Consider the following 26507-nt stretch of genomic DNA (forward strand, 5'->3'; position numbering starts at 1 on the left):
AACAGCTCAATCTATCATATGTTGTATGTATGTATGTATGTATGTATGTATGTATGTATGTATGTATGTATGTATGTATGTATGTATGTATGTATGTATGTATGTATGTATGTATGTATGTATGTATGTATGTATGTATGTATGTATGTATGTATGTATGTATGTATGTATGTATGTATGTACATGTATGTATGTATGTACATGTATGTGTATGTGTATGTGTGTGTGTGAATGAATGTATGTATGTATGTATGTATGTATGTATGTATGTATGCATGTATGTATGTATGTATGTATGTATGTATGTATGTATGTATGTATGTATGTACATGTATGTATGTATGTACATGTATGTGTATGTGTATGTGTGTGTGAATGAATGTATGTATGTATGTATGTATGTATGTATGTATGTATGTATGCATGCATGCATGTATGTATGTATGTATGTATGTATGTATGTATGTATGTATGTATGTATGTATGTATGTATATATGCATGCATGTATGTATGTATGCATGCATGCATGTATGTATGTATGTATGTATGTATGTACATGTATGTATGTATGTATGTATGTATGTATGTATGTATGTATGTATGTATGTATGTATGTATGTCTGTCTGTCTGTATGTATGTATGTATGTATGTATGTATGTATGTATGTATGTATGTATGTATGTATGTATGTATGTATGTATGTATGTATGTGTGTGTATGTGTGCGTGTCATGGCGTGCGTACGTACGTACGTGTCTGTTTGACTGTCTTTTGTCTGTCTGCATATATATATATATATATATATATATATATATATATATATATATATATATATATATATATATATATATATATATATATATATATATATATAGTCACTGTTACGAACTTTACCTTGTGGGGCGCTCTTCATATTTGATCTCGACGTCACGGTCCACGAAGCCTTTCACATGACGACACTATACTATGAACGTTAGTGAAGTTGTATCAACAGCGCCACCAATGGTCTGCGTATGGATCTTGACATTTATAACAACCAACACAAGTGTTAGTTGTCTGAGTTTAAAGAAGTGGTGGTTGATGAGTGCCAGCTGTCATGAGAATCAAACTCCAGTGACTACAAGCTTCTTTGTGCATAACTGTGAATCAAGAAACGTGAAATACACTGTATAAACACATTATGCAGCCATCTTGAAAAATCATACAACAGTGACTGAGGCAACTCTGTGAATTACTAAACTATAAACTGTATGAATCGACTTGCCCCGCTAAACACAGGCTGGGAAATGATTTTTTCAAAAGGAGGCACACATCACCAAAAGTGCCCTTATCTCCGCATCATTCTTCCCACTAGGACTATAGCCACACTTTAATAGGAAATCATGTGTAAAAGAATCCCACCTACTGTTGCCAATATACATCATGCTGATATAGGCCTATATGATTGTAATCTCCTATTTATGGGGGGGGGGGGGCAAATATAAACATTCACATGTCTGTGATGAGCTACATCATAGACCCTCCATTGAACAACAATACGCCATTGGTGGAGGGTCTACGGCTACATCCACTGTCTTATCTGATTTTGATCACACACCGTGTCCACTGTGGGCGTGAACATGCAGGATGTAACTGTCAATAAACTGAACGGGAGTGTTATTTATTTATTTATTTATTTATTTATTTATTTATTTATTTATTTATTTATTTATTTATTTATTTATTTATTTATTTATTTATTTATTTATTTATTTATTTATATATAAGATGTCTTCAGGATTACCTTATTTACAGACACTCAGAAATTGGAAAAGACTAAAATGCATTCAATATTTACAAAATTAATTAACAAAATAAAAATATAATATTACCGAAACTCAGTTAAATTCACAAATCAACTATTTCATTTAGGACCCTTTTTCTAAAATTACTGAGATTGGAAAATATGTCAGCGTTTTGCAAGGTATTGAAAAAATGAAGGTCCTAGATAGGTAAAAAACGGGTTTTCCTTTGAGTAGAATTAAAATGAGCCACTTTAAAAGTGTAGTGGGAACAGAGATTCCTGGAAGGAACATGAAAGGAACATTGACAACAGATGTTACAATATATATTGAGTTAAAAGAACCATATAAAAAAGACTGTATCCAACAATTTCCTACTACGAGATTAAATTCTTTGAATATTAAAATACTGACAAAGATTACTGTAATCAAGGCTTTCTCCTTTACTATCGGACGATTTTCCAAAATAAAGGTAGCTGAGAAATTTATGCTGGACTCTTTAAATACTTCTGATGGGGTGACCAAACTTGTAGACTCTAGCTGATTCCGTACTAGCGATTTATATAAATTAATGATACAAGAACTGTCATGGAAATGCTTGCAACTACGCTTGTAAGCCTTTTTGACGATGCCCTGAATACTAGTATGTAACTTTCAGCTTAATAGTTGAGAGAACAAAGCCAAGATCGTTGACTTGGTTTACACGGTCGATTTTGATGCCGTTAATCGTATATTTATGAGAGATGACAGTCTTCTTCCTACTGAAAGTAATCACATTGCATTTCTTCAAATTAAGTTTGAGGTGCCACAGTTTGGACCATACGGAACTGTTTGAGTATGATTGGATGCAACAGAACAACAATTACACAGTTCGCCTTCGTTTCAGTGTTTTTTATGAGAACAGCGCCCACAACGGCTGATCTTTCCAGTTTGGGCATACACATCACTCCTAGTGGTCAAACCCTGCTGTGCTTTTGTCTTTTTGGTAACCTTAAATGACATACAATGAATTTCATAAGGAGAATTCATATAATAATATTTAAAAAGAGGGTCGCTCGGATCGGCAAACATACTTTTCGCATAACCAATGGTAACGACTCCACAGTGCTAGAGTCACTCGCAGGATTGCACGCACGCTTTCAGTGTTCTTTTGACCATAGACATATTCTTCTCAACTGCCGATGTTTTGACTTTATTCACTGAAAGACAGTACAGACGTGCAGAAGATCGATTATATTGATGACCTGGACTAGAATATCATGAAATGAACAAAGAACGATACACAAACACAGGACGTTCTTTTTAGTAAATAATACCGAAATAAATAATAATATGAATGAATAATATGAATTTTGTAGCATCGAATTCGCTATTAAATCTTTTGTTCCAAACACAAACTTGTGAACTTCAGAAGCGTAGTAATATTTTCGACAGCACACACTCCAGTCTTTGTCAACTGGGATTGTCTAGTTTTCTGAATAGTTGGTCAATCTGTTGACAGTTCGGACTGAAGTGTGCAGTCGAAAATTTCAAGTATGTGCTTGGTTCCGGTTGGCGGAAAGCTGTTCTCCCATTATGTGATGGATATATGTAATCCGAAATGAAAAGAAACCAATAACACAGAGACCATATGGAAAACAATGGAACACTTAACAACCCGAACTAGACACTCACTTATGAAAAAAAAACAGTAATACAGAATAATAATACAAAATCTACCTACCCCACCTATTCTAAAATTGAGTGTAATAGGAACCACAAGCATTTTTTTTCGTTAGACTATAGTAAGCATATGATTTACCAACTTTTGTTAAAATTCGAACACAAAACTATTTTAATATTCTTTGTCCATTGTTCAATATAATCATGGTTGTATTAGGGGAGATAATACATGTTAATACACCCAGGATATAATACACTTTAAAAAGTGGACAAATTGATTAATCTACCAATTGCAATTTGTACAGAGTACGCTGGATTTTCCGACGTAGGAGATTCCCTGGGGGGTGAGGGCTATCAATTTGTCATCGCTTTGTGGTGGGGGAGGGGTTCTTAATGTAGGAGCACAGACAAATAAGAGTCGGAGGTAGAAGACACTAGGCTTGAAAAGATCAATGCTTTTCTCAACCTCCCCCCTACATCCTGTTCGTTCCTTTACAAAGTTATATATACAACTGTCAGACGACTTTGAAACCACGCCTACAAGATGCCCTGATTCACTGCTTTGAATGTTTTGTATTCATTGACCTCAAGGGGTCATGGGTTAGTGTCAAAGAGGATTATGGGTAATGCACATGCGCAGTTAACCCAGGTGCATTTTTCATCTCATTGTATATTTTGGTTGGAAAGGTGTGATATTTCAAATTTTTAGCGATCGGTTCGATGAAGTTGGAACGCCTGAGGTATATTTGATAACTGCTGGAGACGCAGTTTCGCATATGCGAAGAATCAAGGGCCCTATCGGAGTATATTCGTCAAACACTGACATTTTGACAGGATGAGGTGTGTTCTGAATTCCGTTTGCCATGCATCATAGTGATTAATGGTTCCATGGGATGATCAGATCCTAAAATCTCGATAAAATCGAAATAAGCACACCGAATCTAGCCTTCCATAGCTGTTGGTGACACGGATAAGGCTTCAAAGTCCATCGCAATGACACAACAGAGACAGGCAATAGACAGTGTCGCGATGTCTCACGAAGTACCGGAAATTATACCGCTTGACAGATACGACGCTTTCAAGGTATGTATACCATTATAATTACACTGAAATATAATGTTACAGATTTTTATTATTTTTTTCAGAAATGTTCGAGGTGTACAGTGTGGAATACCGCTATATATAACTGATGATTGTTATATGATATCTGTGTATCAACACCCAAATCTTTTGTCTGTTATGTTTGCATAATACTGTTGACAAATCGTATAAATTTTATGAAATCATGATATGTAAATGTCTGGATGTAATAAATCCACATAGCTTAGACACCAGCCTACACACTTCAAGATGTTTGTTTTATTTATATATATATTTCTGCAAATTAGATTATTCATCCCAGTGCAATCAGCATGGCATTAAAACCGACAGATACTGCTTATTATGCAGAGTGGTATTTCAGAACATATACATGTACATGCTAACTGTAACTGCATAATGAGTGGTCAGTGTGTTGTACATGTATACCTCTAGTTATCACATAGATGTCACCAACGTCCTTGTAAGGGTTATGAACTTTGCCCTCTCCAGTCAGTTCCTGAAATCAAAATTACTGAACATATGTATCACCAACACTCATAAAGGTGCTGCTGAACTGTGACCTCTCCCCACAATTAATTATAGTGCTATTTTGCATATTGTCTGAAATTAAGATAGAAGTCACATATTGATATCAACACTCTTTTGATCATGGACTTTACTCTATACCTCAGTCACAAAAAGTCAATTTAAAAATTGTTGAAATATACAATTATTAGAGAGCAGAAGCCTTGAAAAAAACCTCATAATACACCTGGATATGCAAATCTTCCAAACATATACTAGACCACACCTGGCTGTAGTAGACTAAATATATGTTTTGAGGCATCAAAATGTTAGTGGCAACATTGATAGATTAGATATTGTGTGTTGTCCTTTAAAATTTGATTAATTAGCAAGACACAATAGTCTGCATTGTTGTAGGTGTCAACATGTTAATGAACACATACCTGTATCTGTGCAAAGTGTGTGTCAATAGATAAAAACATACTTAAAAGGGCTATGTTTCAGTCCCAGGTCATAGCATTAGTGTTTATATGTACATGGGATCATTCTTTTTTTTCTGTACCAAGTTTTTTCTATACAAATATAGCATTGCCATGCAACCCATTTTCACATCTAGATTGTAATGCTAATCCACAGTCTGCCTTGAATGTCATATTTATATAAAATAAACAAACGATTCATCTATTGAAATTGTCAGACACTTGTCAGAAACCTGTACATTCACTTTGGCGATGTTTGTGCAAATGGTATTCTGACGTAATTAACCATGATTATTCTCTTCTTTCAGGCCCATTCTCTGTGAATATTGTTTTGTCATATATTGTATATATATTGTATTTATGTGAAACAACTTGTTGCAGGTCGTTCAAGAACAATGTGTTAATGTAACAATTGCAAAGCAGATATTGAAATATATCTCTGTGAATGTACAAGTATGTTTGTATGTGTACGTGTACGTGTACGTGTATGTGTACGTGTACATGTACGGGTACATGTATGTCTGATACAGTGTCTTTTTTATGCCAACAACATTTTTAAATCAAAGGTACATGTACATCTGTACTCCTTGCATACATCAACTGGCAAAAACCACTGAGGGTATTTAATTCAGAAAGCCAGATGATGAAAGTGACTCAAACAAGAAGGAAAACACCCTGGTACATACACATTTGTAATAAATGTATGTGTCATTTCAAAGTGTGAATTGCGGATGCATTTCTACTTCTGTGCTCACAATCCAAACAAGTGGACAAGCTAGGTTTACATTGTGAAATGACATTGTCATATTTATTGCCTTGTCAACAGCTACTAGCAACATTGTAAGTGTTTGACCCTAACACTTATTTGGGCAGATGAATAATGGTATGTACTGTAAGAAATTTAATGGTACACTTGTACAGTACGTAACACCAAACAATACGACACATGACTCCAATTATGAGTCACTCTGAAAAGGAACCACCCTCAGCTTGGCACATGTATGTGACGTTTCTTGTGGGAAACTAAATTGTACACAAGTAACTAAAGACTGGTATTTTTTGTGTCATGCTGATAAACACAAGACTATTGTATTGCTACCCTGCAAGTTTGTACAAAATTGATTTTCAAGGGTCTTTGACACGGCCAGTTTGACTCTGTCAAAGTTGGAATCTGATTGTCATTTATACATGATGATGTCATGAACTTTAGGAGGGTACATGTAGTAGTTTAACAATAAGACGGGCTAGTCATACTGGAAGAGAACCACCCTGTAAATCTATTGTAGGATATAATACAGTCAGGATATGATATCAGAACAGGACTAGTATTAGTGTCTGGGTATTGACATGGGCTGTCAACATAATAGCGACGGTCAGAAGATCAGAACTTGTCCATAAAACTTTCCATCAAAATCATACAAATCTCAATTTCAAAAGTACCACATGTACTTGAATAATGTGTATATCAAGTTCGGTACATGTAGGTTGAATTTGAAGGTTTGCAATGTGAAAGTTTTGAAATTGTGCGAACAACACAACACAAGTGAAGGCTGGGAGCATTAAGTCTTGCAGTGGAACAAACCATAGATCTTGGAACACAATACAAAATGACGACAGTGAGATGTCATCCGTTTATAGACTATACCGAGTGTCCACAGTATGCAGTGCATTCATAGCATCTAGTCATGCGTATAAAATCCTTTTCTTTTTCTTCATAATGTTTGATGAGGTCTGAATCGAAGCTTCCAGGCATTTCAAAGCGTTTAGCCTTCGGTTTCTATTGTATGACATGGCAATCAAAGTATACCATCCACAGTACATGTACAATGCAAGGACACTCATCAGGAGGTTTCTATTATTAGCCAATCTTGTCAGAATAAAACAAAACACCTCATTAGATTGTAAGACAGGTACACAACACAGTTGAATGGTCTTACAAGAATGTCACGTACATTTACATTCGTAAACTTTTGTTGTGTCTCAGAGTAAAAACTGCTTCAAGTCATTGTGAAATGTTGGTTCCTTGCACGTACATGTACAGTAGGTGACCTAAAGACCAAGACGTCTTGTCATCAAGTTATACCCCAAGGAATTAAAAGTCATGTAGGTTCACAGCATTTTATATGAGTTTAGACTCTTTTGGAATATTCATGTTAACTTTATCGCCCATAAAAGTTACACGCCAAAACAAAAACATGTGATTATCATGAGATTCATAACCCAGTGACGTTTACAAATTTATTCTCACTGTACACGTACTGATTGTTATATTTTAAGATATGTTTTGAAAAGTTTCTTGTTACAAAATTTGGTCGTAGACGTTATACATTTTGCTAAGGTTAACAAAATACAGTTGTCAACCCAATAAAGTTCCTCTACCTACATGCATTACAATGTATGTGTACCAATACATGGTCTTGTCTTAGCCTGTCCACTGCGCTGTTGAGATACATCGTTACATGTATGTGGTTGTACCTCATAGCTCTCATATTTGAATATGAGCAGGGTTCGAAATTTAACAGTAGTCCTGTGTCCACAGCCTACCAATTCTTGTCATGGGGCTACCATAATTTGCAGCTGGTAGCCCACTCAGGCTACCACTGATTATGCGATGATTTACAAAGGATGGCAGATTTAAAGAAATAGAAGTATTTTAATAATGAATACATTTCCTATAGAGGAACTCTGTTTTGAATATGCATCCTTGGACCACCGCTTTCTGAAATTGGTAGGCCAAAGAAAAAAAGTTAATTTCAAGCACTGTATTAGGACTAGGAGGTATGCAGTGTGTCTTCTAATGTCATATAGCCAAATTTAGTTGTTTTGAGTCCAAATGATAAAAACTAGCATTTCAGTTGTGAGCCACCACATAGTAAGAGATAGGGGAACACCAAATTTTGGTGTTTCACTAGAAATTGTGTGCATCAGTGGTGCATCAAATTGGCTGAGAGAGCACACTAGAGGTACGACCAGCTAACGATGTATCTCGACAGCGCAGTGGACAGACTATACAAAATGTACATGTACATGTATGTTTTTGTCCCCTTCGAATCATAACCTTTATCAGATGTGATGCAAGTACATGTACATGTACATTTGAAGATCAATCATATTTTCCTTAGTCTAATTTCTAAACAGTATCATTACGATTTATACCTTCACTCACACAGTTGGCATCCAGACTATATTTTCCTCATATTAGCTGAACAAAGACAAATATCGGGGAAAACATCTAACTACATGTATTGTCATGTGACCCTTAGAAACTTGAATCTGGCCAGATTGGCATGGCAATCAGTGTGTACATGCACATTGTACACATGTATGCAGATTCTCACAGAACAACAATGGATATTTTTTCACAAAAACATGTTTACCCTGTCTGAAATTACACATAATAACTGTGTGAAATATTACTATGGTATAGATTTCATGTGAATAACGTTTAGTAATATTGTATGTTGAGTGATGTCAACAACAATGGTAAGGAATTAGTGCACACCAGCACGAAGGTTGACCCATCCTCACTTTGATATTTGTTGATCTGACATTTAGCTATAATACAGTCTGCCATTCCAAGTCTCTTGGTTACAGTACATGTCATTGTGTAAAACTCAACACACATCATAAACCAACAACTTCAAACTGGTGTTTTCCAAAATCCAGCAATGCAGAAGGTCATGACCCAGCCATATATTCAGACATAATTTGGGTATAGAATTTCAATGAAATGTCAATGGCTGTGATGTCAATGTATTATATAGCAGTGACTGTTGGACATGGTGAAAGACACTGTGTCTACAAAATTGATAAAGTTACTCGTGTGTATGTGATTTGGACTATTCTTTGTCAGTCGAACATTTTGCATTTGTGTGCAGGACTCAAAAGTAGGCAGTATAAACATGTACTTCCAAGGCACACAAACTACTAAACATTATCTACATGTAGACTCCCAAAGTCATAGGTTGGCAGTCTCATTTACAAGTCTGAATGTGACTACCAAATCCAGAAATTAAATTTGAAATTTTATGCTAACAGTGACAGTACACGATATTGTAGCAGCCAAGGAAAGTGATCTGACAGTCCATGAAATTTACCAAAACTTACCACTTTCAAAATCATGACATGGCTCTACCAGTGTTTTTGCTAAGGTTTGGGAACCCCGGTAACAGAAAGGGGGAAAGAGGTAAAACTGGTAGTGCTTCCCATGCAATGTATCATAGTTTAGGTGGGGAACCCCGGTAAAATGATGTGGGAACCCCGGTAGATTTTACCTACTTACCGCCCTTAAATAAAACACTGTCTACATTGTACATACAAATGTACAGACAAACTATTAGAGATTATTCCCCAATATTTTTCTTCGTTCAACCAAGGAAAATACAAGTTATCTTAGGAGCCCTTGTCACTACAAGTCGCTAGATGAGTAGTGACAACCCTTAGGTCATGAGTGTTTCTGAATGAAGACAAATATTGATGAATAGTATAATTGTACCATTGCTAGAATTTTTTTTAAAAAATTGGTGAAAGTAGTGGCAGTTTTGAGCCTTTTAACTGATACAGTGATACATTTCGAAAACAGCAGAACGAGTGATGTAGACAGGTGTTGTTGTTGTTGTGACATAGACATGCATTGTCATGACATAGAACGACCATCTTTATTTAGTATATAGTCCATATTTCTTGCTGCACCTGGCTCGTGCATGATATAATTAAAGTTACATGTACATCTATAGACAATACAAGTCAAAATGCATAAAACAATTTTTTTAAACATATTGAGCACTTGTTTGGTCACTTTAGTGAGCTCACCATGCACCATGGAAGATATTCTTACTGTCTCTAGTATTCTAAGCTTTCTTGTGCAATTCCCATCAATTTACACTGTCACATTAATGTTCAACATTTGACTCTTCCTTGCAAAACTTGGATGTACAAATGTAACATACAAGTTATTATGTTACATATGTGTTGTCATTTTGGCAAACTAACCACCCAGAAAGACAATCTGACTGTAATACAAGAAAGATAAATGGAAATATTTTGTAATACAGTACACCACATATATGTGTACACATTGTACATATAAATTGATGGGATGACTCACTATTTTGCTGTGTGGTCATAATTCACAATATCTCAAATTCTTTGTGGTTGTTTTTGAGGACACTGTATTTGTATGTAAAAATACATGCAACTTATTGGTCTCTGCAGTGTCTGACAAATCAAATAAATAAACAGACAAACAAACAGACAGATTGAAAGACAGACAGACAGACAGACAGACATGATAGATGGATGGACAGACAGCCAGACACAAACAAACAAACAAACAAACAAACAAACAAACAAACAAACAAACAAACAAAGAGCAAACAAATGTGCAAAAAGTTGGTGGAGGGTCTGTGGTTGAATAATTATTGAGTCTGTGTGTATACACTGAATGAGAGAACTACATACATTTGTACATGTGTACAATGGAGGGCCAGAGGTAAACCAAATGCCCCCACTGTATACATTATACATGTAATGACAAAACAGTATTGTAGTTTTGAAAGTACATTGTAATATCCTTCTCACCACCCATGTACTACTATGTCATAAAGGACAACATTTTAGTTGTGAATACTTGAAAAATAATTTTAAAAAATTGTTAGGGATACATGTACATGTATGTGAACAACAAATTATGGTGCATCACAACAAATTGCTGTCTGTCAGTGGTGCACTGCTTGTAAACCAAATGTTTGTGTGCAGTTGATTTTTGGGCCATTTCCCACTAAATATCATTTCACTCCATGTGACTGATACCGTGCTGTATAGTGATATGACCTTTGCTTTGACCTTTGACATGGATGACAAATAGATAGCAGCCATATTGAACAGATGACAGAATCACTTCTTGTATTCTCAATAATACCTAAATAGTATGTTATTGTATCAGGTGTTGTAGTGATTTAAACCATATGATTGAAAAAAAAAAGATTATTTATAGAGATTATTTATGGAAATATTAAAGATTTAAAATGTATATCATTCAATATTAGAATTTTTTTAGTATATGTACATTTGTACATGTACATGTGTATCAGTGTTGATTTTTTTTTGTGATGTAACATTGTACATAAAATTGGTATTCACAACTGTTCATTTTTAGAGTAGTTAGCGTTTGCAATTTTCACCTTTTTTCACCCCACACAAAACCTTACCAGCATGTTAGAATTATAGCATCATGTAAATGAAAACGTTTTAATGTCGTAATGGTTTAAATGTGATTACATGTACTTCACTAAAGCTTTTATAGTCAGTCAGACCCTGACAACAGCTGATGAGTAATCATAATGTTTAGTGGCCAAACCCACTCTATGTCAATAAATTATGTGGACTGCATTGATATTAATTTGGGCTTACAAGTGTTAATAATATACTGTTAGTTACTGTGGATAGGGGCTAAAAATAACTGAAGTGTTTTATTTTAAATTATGTTGGAAGAATGGTTGATGGATAAATAGCCAACTGCATATTTTACATATTACATGTATGAATTCATTTCAACGTCTCACAGAGTATAAGTATTTATAGATGGTTTGATATTTCCTTTGATACTGATCAGATTTGTACACCATGGCAGATGATTTCAAATATATTTACCTTACAACAGGTGTGTGTGTGTGTGTGTGTGTGTGTGTGTGTGTGTGTGTGTGTGTGTGTGTGTGTGTATTGTATGTATGTATGTGTGTGTATGTATGTATGTATGTGTGCGTGTGTGTGTGTGTGTGTGTGTATGTGTATGTGTGTGTGTGTGTGGAAAACTAGATATAGATGAACAGTCTGTACAACAGATATATTTCACAATATGTGTTAATTACATTTTAGACTACAATTTAGTACAAAACAGACAATGACAAAATTTTGAAAATGACTAGCTACATGTATGGGTCTATTATTAGCCAAAGGAAGCAAAGGATAAAACAATTCTTAGAATACATGTATGATATTAATTGCTTACTAAATCCCATTTAGTCTTGTCCGACAAATTTTAGATTATATTTCTAAGTTCGTACGAGACAGTGATGTATTGGATTAGTTCACAGTACAAACAGAAATATTAAACGTGTACAAGTAGACAATTTACAAATATTATATTTAGTTATTGAAATCCTAAGTCTAGTAAAATACGTATGATGCTAAACTATTTAATATTCATCAATTTCAAGATGAGATTTTTAGATACATTTAGAAATCACCATGTACTCAATATTATTTTAATTTGGCATGCGTACTAATCACTTCACACCAGACATATGACATCGATTGAATTTCTTTATTTTTGCTGTATTACTTAATTATGGTACATGTACCTGTGAGTGCGTAATGTAGGTGAAAACGTCATTCAAAAATAGGTCACTTCTGTCAAATGAATCTAGTGATTAACTATCAATCCTGTGTTGTTTGAGAAACTCATTTTAAAAAATATATGTTGGCATGTTGTTATACATTGTATCTCTTTAAATTCTCAGTATTGTCAATATTTCTTAATTAAACCAGTTTATTACTAACTTGTATTTTCAGTTTCAGGATTCAAATTACATTTTGTATGAGGAAGTGTGTCTTGTTGAAGAGAAAACTAAATGTACTATGAAAATGTCTTCTTTTTTTTTCTCAACTTTTTTCTCTCATTTTCCACAGAATAAAGTGCATGCTTGTATATACTGGTTGATATCCAAAGCCTACCCTAATGACAACATACCAGAAGAGTTCCGTGCTCCGTTCTATATGGACAACCAGGTAAGAGAGAAACAAAACTGTGCACACACACACACACTTGTAGACCTTATTTACTTGTTTTTCTAATCTTTCAGATATTCTAATATTGTCAGACATGGTCAAAGATTATATCAGCAAGTTACAAAATTTGAAAGATGCTACTAGTATAAAAAAAAACAATCGCATTTAAGACCTACTATTGGAATGTGTTTGATTTCATTTATTTACCTTTAATATTCTTGTGTTTGTGATTCTGTTCACCCTGGGTTAAATGCTTCTTCCTAATCAGGAACAAGTAGTCAACTCAGAATGACATTATCAATTCATATACAGATGTAGATAGATGCTTTCAACCCAAAATGACAGAATAATGAAACAAACAACAATATATGAAGAAACAAAATTTAGGTCAATAAATGATTGATTTGATAGTAATCTGACAGAATAAAAACTAATAGTTCCATAACAACAACATAATTTCAAAGTACAGTACTGTGCATACATGAAAGCATATTACCAATAAAATGATATTATGATCTTAACTGAAACAAATCAAGTCTGAGACGGGATTAATTTTATTAGCAAATACTATTACTGTTTTGATGAGGTATTTGTCACAAATTTAGTTGATAGTTTCACTGCTGACTACACATTTATATGTAAATCAGCAGGTTTCAACCTCATTCGCTATATACTAATGTACAATGTAGTTCGCCTATCAAATCAGTAAATGTCAGTAATGCATCGTAACCAAGCTCCTCTTCCTAAAGGCAGCCATATTGAACTAATGTGGTACATGTGCATGTACTTGTAGCTTGTAATCCCTTTCATTATTTCTAAAACCCTTCATAGCGTACATTCCGATGGTACCGTGGTTAAGTATAATTTTATAGGAAATTTAGCAACAACTCAAGCTAGGGAAGGTTGAGTTGATTACGTACATGTAGTCACTCATATATCATAATTAGTATATATTGAAAGACAAATCAAGCCTGTATGTCCTGTGTGTGCACATGTACAACATGTTTATAAAGGTTTTAGTTCAATTTACTGTACAACTCAAGAAGCGTTTTCTGGCTTGGCTTACATCAGAGTAGCTCAGTGCTAACACCAGGTTGGTACGTACATATACATGTAACAAATACCTCACTCACATATGTGTTTAACTGGACAGGTTAATGCTCTGCACCAGCCTACATGAAATATTAACACCAGGTTGAGATGCCAGGTTAGTTCAGGGGTAACACTGCAGCTACCAGTAACACCTCACCAGTATACGAAGTCATGTATATTACATGTATACTGGTAAGGCACTGTTACTGCTTCAGTGCTTGTATGTTAGCAACTGGAAAGGTCAATGCCTAGCTGCACCAGCCTAATTAATGTTACCGGTAACACAGGTTAACTCTGTGCTAACACTGGGCTGGCAAATGCACCTCACCACCTTGTGAGTTAGCAACTGAAAGTGCCTGCATCAGGCTACACGTACATGTAGCTCAGTATTAACATCAGGCCAACACTTGACTAACAAATTAGAATCGAAAGGGATTACATGAGATACATGTTTATTCTCCAAGTAACAACACAAAGTTCCTGCAGCAGTGTGGAATTAGTACAGACACACATACAGTACCTACATGTATACCTACAATATATATATACACCTTTATGTTATTTGACCCAGGAAATCCCTGGCAGTGTTTACAAGATTAGTTTATGTAGAAAGACTTTACATATAATTGAAAACCTGTAATATGTAATTTATATATAGATGTACTCTGTACTGTGTAAGTGACCTGAATTGGTATGTTACTACCCACTGGCAATAGTTGTAATACAATATTTCACATATACTGAACAAGAATTAAGTTGTTAACTGTGAACTGTGAAGGTGAAATATTGGTAGCATGGTGTCTGTATTTTTAGATATTGTACAACAAATTTGAAAAGTGTGTACAATTTTATCCGTGTTACGGATTGCAGTTATTTTGCCCCAAGGCTGGAAACAGGAAGAATTTGAAAGTCGGTCTGTTTATCTCTGCTCTGTGGTCAGGTCAGATAAGTAGATGTTGGACAATTGATTGCAGTGTTATCTTATCATCTTAGTGAAAGTGATATATCACTTGTACACCTCTAGCGATTTCAGACATAATTTAGTCCACAACGTGAAGCAAGAATGCAGAATAACTAGTGGACTGCTTGTGCAATAACACATTTGTATTCAAGCTAAGGGGCTAGGGTCAGGGTTAGGTTAAGGCAAGGAATGGGTTTAGATCCTTTAGCTTAATTAGGATTTGTCTCACAGACCGCAAGAGTCCACTGTTGTGTAATACTAACTAGTAGTACTTACCAGTGTGACCTCTAATGATAGCCAAATTTGTTTGTTGTGAGTCGAAATGATAACAACTGACACTTCTTGTGAGACACCACATACCCGTAGTAAGAGATAGGGGAACACCAAATTTTGGTGCATCATTAGAAATTGTGTGCGTCAGTGGGGCGTCAAGTTGGCTTAGAATAGAGGGCCAGGTACATTGTACATGTACTTACCCAGACAAGTCAAAGTTACACTGTTTATCTAACTTCTAAGCCTTGATCTTCAACTTGTAGGTTGCATGGTTTTTTTTCATTTTAGAAACATGAGTTATATATTGGTTGTACTCGGAATACAAATGTCTATGTTTATTCATGCATACATATCACAATGTGTAGATGTATAAATTATAAAGCAGACATTGACAACTTGTCAAGTTTATAACCACTAGAAGTGATGAGATCTCATCTGACTACATGTAGACAGTGGACAGTCTACTACTAGATGTACACCTGTAGTTTTCTGTCTCCGTACTGGGAAGGAAGGTCACTGTAATGAAGTTGCCACCTACCTAAGACTATACATTGTACATTTTGTGTTGTGTGTGGTATTTTTTCAATCTTATCTATGTCTCTCAAAGGTCTTGTGTTTCCATGTATGTATTTTAAAAACAAAATACTCAAAATAAAATGAATTATTGTTGATTGTCGTTCTTTTTTTAGTAAAATCATTTTTTCTTTCTTTTGAAAATTCTCTATTTGTACAAGTTTCTAACTTTTCATTTTAATGAAAATAACAGGAAACCAAGTCCAAAGAATATTGTTTCTACATGTGTATATGTACTTCAGTATAACGTATCATAGTGATTATGGACAGTATTATAATCTAGGAAATTACATTTTGGTCAAAATGAGACTGTCTTGCAATTTGTGCAATTTTTTTAGATGAAAGAGAGCTACATTAAGTTTGTAAAATGGAGAGGAGGTGATTTCCCTACATGTACAGTGTGTACAACTACACATGCATGTAGGAATTGCCTATCATCTCATGGGTAGCACAAATGTGTAGAATACTTAAAGTTACAACCCCTTCCCCCACTATCATTTACGACTGCGTCACACTGTAATTAACTATATGTATATAGTACAGATTCTACATTGTAGTGCATTGCAATATTGTGTATACATGTAGTGTGATTTGTAGTTACTACTAGTCTAAAAAAAGTTAGCTTACCCCTAGTGACTGACAGGTCAGGGGTCACGTCACACAGACAATTGAAATCCCATGACCCCACTTAGTGAAATTTCTGAAACATTCTCTCGACCAAACATAACATGCAATGTATGTGTAGGTGTCTGTAACATAAATACGGATAATAAAAGTAAGAATTATTATAATGTGAAAATATTCATGAACATTACATTATAGATATGAAATAAGATTTAATGTAATCAGTGTTGTCAAAGTTGTCTCCTTTGTCTACTTTGCAAAGAGATGCAAAAAGTGTGAAATGTTTGTTATTGTACGTACAATAACAAACATTTTACACATTGTTTAATGTTTTGCCATTTATTGAGTTGCGAACATGAACTTGGTATATGTTATTTCACATTATTTTTTCAAGTAGAAAAACATAGTGATGCTGTTTTATCAAATAAAAATCCAAAATAAATACCAAATTCTCATCCATATGGCCACTTTAAAGGCCAGAGTTTCAGTCCCAGATTATTCCATATTTAATCTCTTATCACTAGAGCCACAAGGATTACATAGGATCAACCATTTCTCCAGCTCTATCAGACAACTGTGTTTTCATACCAAATATATTATTGTACTCTAAACAAGGCCTGTAATGAAATGATAGTGCCAGTAGAAAAATACATCATCATCATGTACATGTACATCAGGACTGATAGATCTTTCACTCCACAACCTTTAAATGTTATGTCTAAAAATACAGATCAACATTTACAGAAACCAATACTGAGTCAATAGTGGAATGTACATTTGTACTGTGTAAATTGCAGTGTCTCCATGTAGACGTACCAGTAGGTGTTTGGTTGGTTAAAAGGCCTGATGCCTATCAAATGTATGAATTCACATATAATACATGTATGTATTACACTCCCTTTCACCCCACCCCCATCACCACCAATAATAATACACTGCAGTTATCACATTTGTAAATCATGTACATGTTGTCTAATAGTAATACACACTTCAAATGTTGAATATATGCATATACAGGTACTCTCATACATTGTATATTTAATGCTTGGGTCAGTGTTACAAGGGTCATCGATGTCACATACTCACATTCATACACAATGTAAAGTAGGTAAACCCTACCTTAGTTCCCCCCAGGTGTTTTACCATTTGCACGTCAACAATTATTCCTAAATGTGAAGTAACTACAATAATATAGTCATTGTAAATTTGACCAAATACTACATGTATACATCCCCCAAGGATTTCAAGTCTGTGGTTTCTACATCGCTATTATGCACAGTACTTAAAACCTGACACAAATAATAAATGCATACATTGTGTCTCAAAGGTGGCAATACTGTACACTAGTTGTCCAATCTAAACCATCTATTGTAAACTTTATAGCATTTGAATTCAAGCATAAAGTGAAAACAAGAATGTGCAAATTGTGTTTGCAAATTGGTTGCTGTACATTTGTATTTGCTGTACATAGTCATGTACATGTATGATGGAGACACTATTTTGGGAGGCAAATGTACATATATCAAATAATACAGTAATTGTCAATTTCACCTTATGCCATATCATGGTCTACATCACTGTCATATTAAAGATAAAAATTTTATGTTTAATATTCTCCATCCATTATATGCATGTAGAGTCTGCCCAGTAGTATTGGTATTAACTGATATGATAGGGCAGTTTGTGGTACATCAGGGGTGAACAAATCCACTGGTCCTGGGTCCAGGACTAGCGATTTTTTGGGGCAGACCACACAAATTTTACCTTGTCTGGTCCGTCAGACCAGTACCTTGTACTGTTAATAACTATGTTAAAAAGTCATCTGAATATATACAGATTCATAGGTAAGATTTAATGTTTCACATTAGCGGGACCTGGGACCACTTATTCTTTCAGCAGGACCACTGGAATTGTTAAGGTACTGGTCCGGGGACCACCAGTTCACAAAATGATTTGTTCACCCCTGTTCATCATACATTTATAAATGTGTGCCTCTATTCTAGAGATAATGTTGTCATGTGTATATGTATGTATGTATGTATGTATGTATGTATGTATGTATGTATGTATGCCGACACGAAAACAAGTTCTACATAGCGAACTTCAAAAGTAACATCACCTGACAAATCTGAGGACCCCTTGTATGCATAGAAACAATACACAATTAACTGTCAATAAATTCTTTCACACCTTACACATATAAATACAGTAACACAACGAGTAGCTGACAGTTGTCTGATGAACGCATTGAGCGTGAAACTCGGAGTTACAACCAAGCACCTCAAGTTCCAACCAACCCACTTTGATTATGTATGTATGTATGTATGTATGTATGTATGTATGTATGTATGTATGTATGTATGTATGTATGTATATGTATGTATGTATGTGTGTGTGTGTGCATGTGTGTGTGCATGGCTGCGTGTGTGTGTGTGTGTGTGCTTGCATGCATGTGTGTGTATGTATGCATGTATGTACGCATGTATGTATGTATGTATGTATGTATGTATGTATGTATGTATGTATGTATGTATGTATGTATATTTGTTTGTTTGTGCCATGGTAAAGGCTTAACTAGTGATTTGTACATATACATGTATGCATGTGTAATATAAATGTATAGTTCATGACTTGCCTTGTGATATCAGACGTTATCTTTTGTATCACTGAAAATATTTCAAAACATGACAGTTGAAACAGTTCTGGTTTTTATCATGACTATATGTAGATACATGTGTACGTGTATATGTATAGATGTCTAGCAGTGACTATAATGGTGAAATGGTTGTGTGCTACTCAATTCAGTGCTTGAATATATTGGAGATGGTTATGATATTTTTGATGCTTATAAAGTTACCAAGATGGCTTACAATAACAGCTGTTTGAAATATTTGCTGAAAATAGCATATCTACATATCATTAATATGCATAATTCATTCATTTGATTTCTACATGTACATTTAGGACTGCAGTATGGTAACTGTACAGTTGTTGTTCACTTTGCAGAGATTAAAATAGAAATGAAAATAATCTAGCAATACCTAAACACTTCATAAGTGTCAAATATTAGGATCTCACAGTCAAGATAAGTGAAAACGGTGTAAATGGTCTGTGTTTAGAAATTAAATTAGAAAATGTTAATCCCACACTGGTGGATGTCGGTATATGTAGGCATGGACAAATTTCTTAGTCTGGAATTCACGCAATGAAGGGCATTTATGTTTCTAATAAAAATGTATATGTATACAGTACTAGAACAAAAGTCCCCCACCCCACCATAGCCACCCCTACCCACATATTTCAGTATGACAAGTATGGTAATTTTCAATGATCCAACTTGGTTCATGAGTGAAACCTTTAAATTTACCACAGATAAGATATGTGTAGTACATGTACATCTGTCATTACAGTATGCAAATCATTTTCTTTATCATGTGCTAAATCACACCCCAGCATTTGGTCATAAAATGATTTAATGTTGGTGGTGTTTCTGTTATTGCCATTTCTGTTCTGTCTACTGGCATTGTCAGCAGACATACCTACATGTACATTATGGATATAGTATTTGTCATAATTTATAATATACTAATCATATAAAACAATTCAAAATCTGTGGTATTTTGCGTGAAGGCAAATGAATTAAGTGTAATGTATTTGTACTGTACTTTAGCATGGATACCAGGCTGATCTAATAAAACTAGGCCAGATGTGAGCATACATACATACATACATACATGTGATACATACATACATACATACATACATACATACATACATACATACATACATACATACATACATACATACATACATACATACATACATACATACATACATATGATACATACATACATACATACATACATACATACATACATACATACATACATACATACATACATACATACATACATACATACATACACACACACACATACATACATACATACATACATACATACATACATACATACATACATACATACATACATACATACATACATACATACAATACATACATACATACATACATAAATACATACATACATACATACATACATGCATACATACATACATATATACATACATACACACATGTATACATTTACATAGTACATACATACATACACACACATACATACATACGTATGTACGTACGTACGTACGTACGTACATACATACATACATACATACATACATACATACATACACACATACATACATACAATGTACATACATACATACACAGACAGGCAGATGAACATAGCTGAACAGATAGACAGACAGACAAGCTTATTATAGTGGAGTCAACAAGGTCATATAAATAATGATGTGATTATGATTACACTCTTTGTGTACACACTATTGTATTACATAATTAGCATTATTCATTAGGTGAAATGTACACTGTCAGACAATAGTTTGGAAAATGGCTGCGGCAGGAATGTACAGCTGAGGTGAATCAATAATAGAGACTAGACAGGGTTTTAATACATACATACATCCATACAGGTCATGTGTGTTAGATAGAGATGTATGCCTAAGGGTATGTTTGTTATCATTATACATGTATGATATACTGTGTGCATGTGTTATTTTGTGGTATATTTTTGTGAATCAGGCATACACTATTACAACAACAGTAATTTCTAAGGGTGTCAGAACGGTAAAAGTCATTTTAATTTTGATGCCTTTTTTTCTGCCAGGGCCTCCTGCAAAGTAATGTAAAAATGATTATCCTGACAGAGATCATCATGCATGTCATTGATTGTTGTCAAAGCAACATATCTACATTATTGTACATGTAGTTTAGCATAATTTCAAAACTAGCACAAAAATTCTGATTCAATACAAACTCGATCCCCCAGCAGCAATTTATAAGCCTAACAGGGAAGGATGACAACTCGTGCTTGAAACTATACCAAGCTAGGAGCCTTGTAGTCTAGTTCCTGACAGACCGTATTCCATATTATGTTATCTTCACATATTACGTCTAGTCAGTGTCATTACTCTCACACAAAATTCTATGCTCCCTCCTACAGTGTTCACATAAACATGATGACCTATTCGTGTCTCTACATGATTTTAGTTTAAACAGACTGGAGGTGGAGTCCTGCTTGGACAATTGCATATCGATATCAGTCCGAGATCCTAGAAACATGAGAACGATGATGACAGCCTGTCAATTTGTGATGGATTACTACTTAGTACTGACATGCGCCGTTCGCGCTTCACCCACCATGGGGTTGAACCACAATTAACGCCTAGATTAACGAGATTGACTAGACGGTATAGTATGAAGATAACGTAGTATGGAATACGGTCCATCAGGAACTAGACTAGGAGCCTTGGATCAGATACTGAAGCCAAGGGAAAGTTCCAAAGTCAAACCATTTTGGAAAGAAGCTGAATTTGAAATTGTTAATGTACTTTATTGCCTGAGTTTCTTGCAGTAATTGGGCAGAAAACCTGGTTGTCGCATACACATTGAAGATGTAAAGTTGAATACTAAATTTCAATAGTGTTATTATTTTTTATTTTTTCAGGGTACAGAACATGTGAAGCCCTCTGTAATAAATCAATTGGTATCAGCTGAACTGTACTGCAGGGCATGCAGTAATATATTCCAAAACATAGAGTACCAATGGCAGGGCCACTGGAGTGTTATTCAGATACTATCTAGGAAAGGTATCTATGTAGTGGATAGCAATGAAGAAGCTGTTACAGAGGGGTTGTTGATACAAAATGCACCTTTCAAACCAGTAAGTCAATGTTGGTTTATTTTCAGGTCGAGAAAAAAATAGTCCAACACAGTGTACTGTTCTCTACGTCGTTACATAATTAGATATTATTCCCTGATATTTTTCTTTGTTCAACCACCGAAAATACGAGTGACCTAAGGAGCTTTGTCACTACGAATTGCTAGACGAGTAGTGACAACCCTTGGGTCATGAGTATTTTCTGGCTGAATGAAGAGAAATATTGGGAAATATCATAATTATATCATCGCCAGAAATATAAAAAAAAAATTGAGGAAAGTAATGGCAATTTTGAGTGTTTTGACTAATATTATTTCAAACACAGGAAAACTAATGACACAGACATGCGTTGTCATGATGTAGAATAACCAGAGTATATATTCCATATTTTTTTGTTGAACTTGGCTTGTGCATGGTATACATTGTAATGTAACTTACTAAACTCCTTCAGACACCATATCAACATTTCATGAGATAAGATTTTTAAAAAGTAGGGAGAACGTGACTTGTTATCGTGAATTTTTTTCCAGTATTAATTTCAAAATACATGGACAGTAAACAAGTCCAAAAATGGCTTGAATTTTGCGCTAGTTTTGTGTATCAACTTTTTTTCAACAAAATATTCTTGTTTTGCCCACAGAATGCACACTTAGCATTGATTGAATGTATAATGCTGGCATACATAGCTGAAGTGGTTACAATAGAGAGAGTAGTGCAGAGTGTAAGGTAAGGATATATTAAGCCTGTCCATACTACAAATTCTGATATGAATCCAATTTGATTTACCTGTCCATACTTGTGATTAATTCATATCTAATTTGAAGTAACTGATCCGGATCAAAGCCTACAAGTACTGTGGGTGGTGGTTTTGATCCAGATCAAAGTAATTCAAATCAGATCGTGATCAGTTAGGCCTGGTGTGGACAGGCATGTACTCATGCACCGAGAGGTGATATTTTCCACCCCCACCACACACCCCACCCCACCTCATTGCAGTCACTAGACGCTTTCAAATTTAATTCCATCATGGCTTTCGGATTCTTTAAACTTTTCATTTCTTTTTCAAAATCTGTGAGAAATTACATTATAATTTATACAAAAGATAAAAATTTGTATCTGAACAAACTCATCATTTTTATTGATTTGATTTATTGTTTTCAGACGATTTGCCACATTTAATGCATCAAGTGACTTACCATATAATTCAGAAGACGCTTTGCTATTCTGGTTGAATAAAATATGTGTGACAGTGAAACATCGACTTGAGAAAGAACAGAAAATACAACAACAACAGTTATTACAACTACCAGTGGCACAGGCTCAGAGGGTGAGTGTGTGTTTATGCTCATATTGCTATGGAAACGAGTATATCTTTATTTATACTGGATATTTGTGTAAGTTTGCATAAACGTGTCTGTCAAGAAGTTCAGTGAGGGTTGACCCTCATGGGACAAGGAGAAAATTGGAGTGCTCAGTGAAAGCTGTGTTGTTCAGTAGAATCAACCTGAATGATACTCTTCTTACTTACACTGTGTGGTAGATTTAATCAAAGTCGAACTACGTCACAAAACCTGACTGCAGTAGTAAGAAGCCAGTGGTTTAACCACTCAGTCATTGACAACCCCAACAAAATTAAAGGGTACTAGGGGCAGATAATATGTTGTTGTTGGCACTCCTGTTGAGTAATAACCAAACACAGTTGACTACACCAGTGTACACAACAAAGAATCTCTCAATAAGTGGATGGGGGTGTTATATCAATCAATCAATCACTCAATCAATCAATTAAATTTCTATGCCGCCAATCTTCAGAACAATATTCTGTTCTGTAGCACTGAATAGAAATGCATGTAGCTCACTTATATCATCTGTTATATCCTCTTAGTGGATGTATCACCAAGTTCATTTTGTTTGAATTACGGCTATCAGAATTTTTCAAGGTCATAAACTGCAAAGTCAACATGAATTCTTAGACTGTAAAATACATGTGGAGCATCACAAAAATAGATGTATTTTACAGAATAGAAATTCATGAAGTTATCATTTTGAAAAACGTTTGTTCATCTTAGAAGTAAAGTTACGTTACTGCATTTTGTGTGTTTACATGTACACATATGTTACATGTACCAGTATATCATATTATTACTGGTATATAATTGCATATGTACAAATGCTGATAGGACATAACAGATGACATGTGGAATACACCTGTACACCTGTACTTCACAGTGTACCTACATTTCTTGATGATAAAAATATACAAATTAATTACCATTTTTCAGCATTTCAGCATTCTTTTATGATCAGCATGTGTTTCATAAACCATTATCAGTCCAAAGTCACGTACATGTACACGTTTTTGGCAGATTATATTCAAAATGGTGTATGATATAATAGGACACCCTTCCTTTCCTGAACCCTCTATATGAAAAATTGTGACAGAACTCAGAACTCATATTTCACACACAAAAAATTAAGTTTAACATTTTAACTTTTACATGTTCTGAGCCCTCTACATAATTCTGAGGGAACACAAAACTTATTTTTTTGTGTTTCCTTAAATATAGTACAATCAAAATAAATCTTATCTAAATCTCAAATTTAGTATTTACTTTATGCAAATATGTTGTTGTTTACTTTCCTATTTATAAACATTCAGAATGATGATACATCATTGCCAAGGGTAAGTCAACAAAATAAACAAAACAAAACAAAATGGGTGGCTGAATTTCCTCCGTAAATATAACAGGAGTGATTGATAACCGGACCCAAAATCTGCATCTTAACCCATCATCCGTGGTTCTCTAAGCCCCTGTTATAGTAAATATGACCCAGTCACTTTAAATTTTTTATTTGCATAAATCAGAAATAAATCTGCATGTTTCTTTTAGCAGAAAATGATAACTTTGTCTACATGGACTGCTTAGCCTTATAGTATTTCTCACGTAATTGTATAACAAAGAAGGAGTTAAGGAGTCACTTTATTCTTCTCTATGGATTTAGGTGTTGGTAAGCTCATGTAAAGTTTAAAAGGGGTACTGTATGGCAAAGTGTAAAGAAAGTGTTTTGTCTGTACTGTACTGTACTGTAGTGAAATGTGATGTACTATAGTGTCATGTCATTGTAATGTAATGTAAGGTGCTCTATGCATGATGCTGTTAGTAATAGTGGCAACATGATTAAAATTGGATGTATTGGAAGCTTTCTGTATTGTACCAAAGTCAATCGATGTGTTGTATTTGAAAGGGAAATCTTAGTATTCATATCTCTAGACACAGGTAGAACTCTTTTTAGCTCATTCTATCGCACTGACATCTTAAAACCTGTGTATGTACATTTTTATCTCTAATCTAAATAGATGGTCTTAACAAAACTCAACTCAAAGGGCTTTCAAAAGTTCTGACTAACTTTCGCTCTATTAACAGAGCATTTCCAATACATAAAAACTCAGATTCCAGCCACCGAAAATATAAAGTGTAGTTGTGCTGTATAGTATATGATTATATAGGGCAGCTAGCAGCAACGTAAAATAGTATCAATTTGTTCAGATGATTTTAAACAATGTGCTAATTGACCATTGATGATTTTGAAAAAAGAGAGTGAAAAGTAGTCATCACTTGCTGTTTTAGTCACTAGGAATATATGGTACAGAAAAATATTTTGTATATATACATATGTGGTAATCATTATAATTGTAATGTCAAATACTACTCTGGTAATCCAGGTTTCGGTTTACTAAGATAGACACAAAACCAAAACTGTTGCTGTTCAATGTGATAGATTACACAAGATGGTGATAGCTGTTCCTCTGTTGTGCGAATCTAATCACCCTGTAATCAACATAATGTAAACATTGGAAATCCCAAAACAGTACACTGCAAGTTCATGGAATTAGATTTCAAAGAGATT

At 34.5% G+C, this 26507-nt stretch overlaps 1 protein-coding gene across 4 annotated transcripts in view; it reads left to right on the plus strand.

Annotated features, from left to right (window-relative positions):
* Positions 1-4102: 4102 nt before the first annotated feature.
* LOC144444560 (calmodulin-regulated spectrin-associated protein 1-like) overlaps positions 4103-26507 on the plus strand; it is a 40838-nt gene continuing 18433 nt past the window's right edge. For 3 of the 4 annotated variants that reach the window (XM_078134020.1, XM_078134022.1, XM_078134023.1), the window contains exons 1-6: positions 4103-4527; positions 13218-13316; positions 22386-22601; positions 23239-23324; positions 23760-23925; positions 25258-25281. In XM_078134020.1, the coding sequence (XP_077990146.1) occupies positions 4438-4527; positions 13218-13316; positions 22386-22601; positions 23239-23324; positions 23760-23925; positions 25258-25281 (681 nt within the window). In that variant the 5' untranslated portion in view covers positions 4103-4437. The remainder of the gene's footprint in view (positions 4528-13217; positions 13317-22385; positions 22602-23238; positions 23325-23759; positions 23926-25257; positions 25282-26507) is intronic. The other variant, XM_078134021.1, reaches the window with a different exon arrangement.

Source organism: Glandiceps talaboti, chromosome 13 (genome assembly GCF_964340395.1).
Source record: "Glandiceps talaboti chromosome 13, keGlaTala1.1, whole genome shotgun sequence".
NCBI classification, from domain to species: Eukaryota; Metazoa; Hemichordata; class Enteropneusta; family Spengelidae; genus Glandiceps; species Glandiceps talaboti.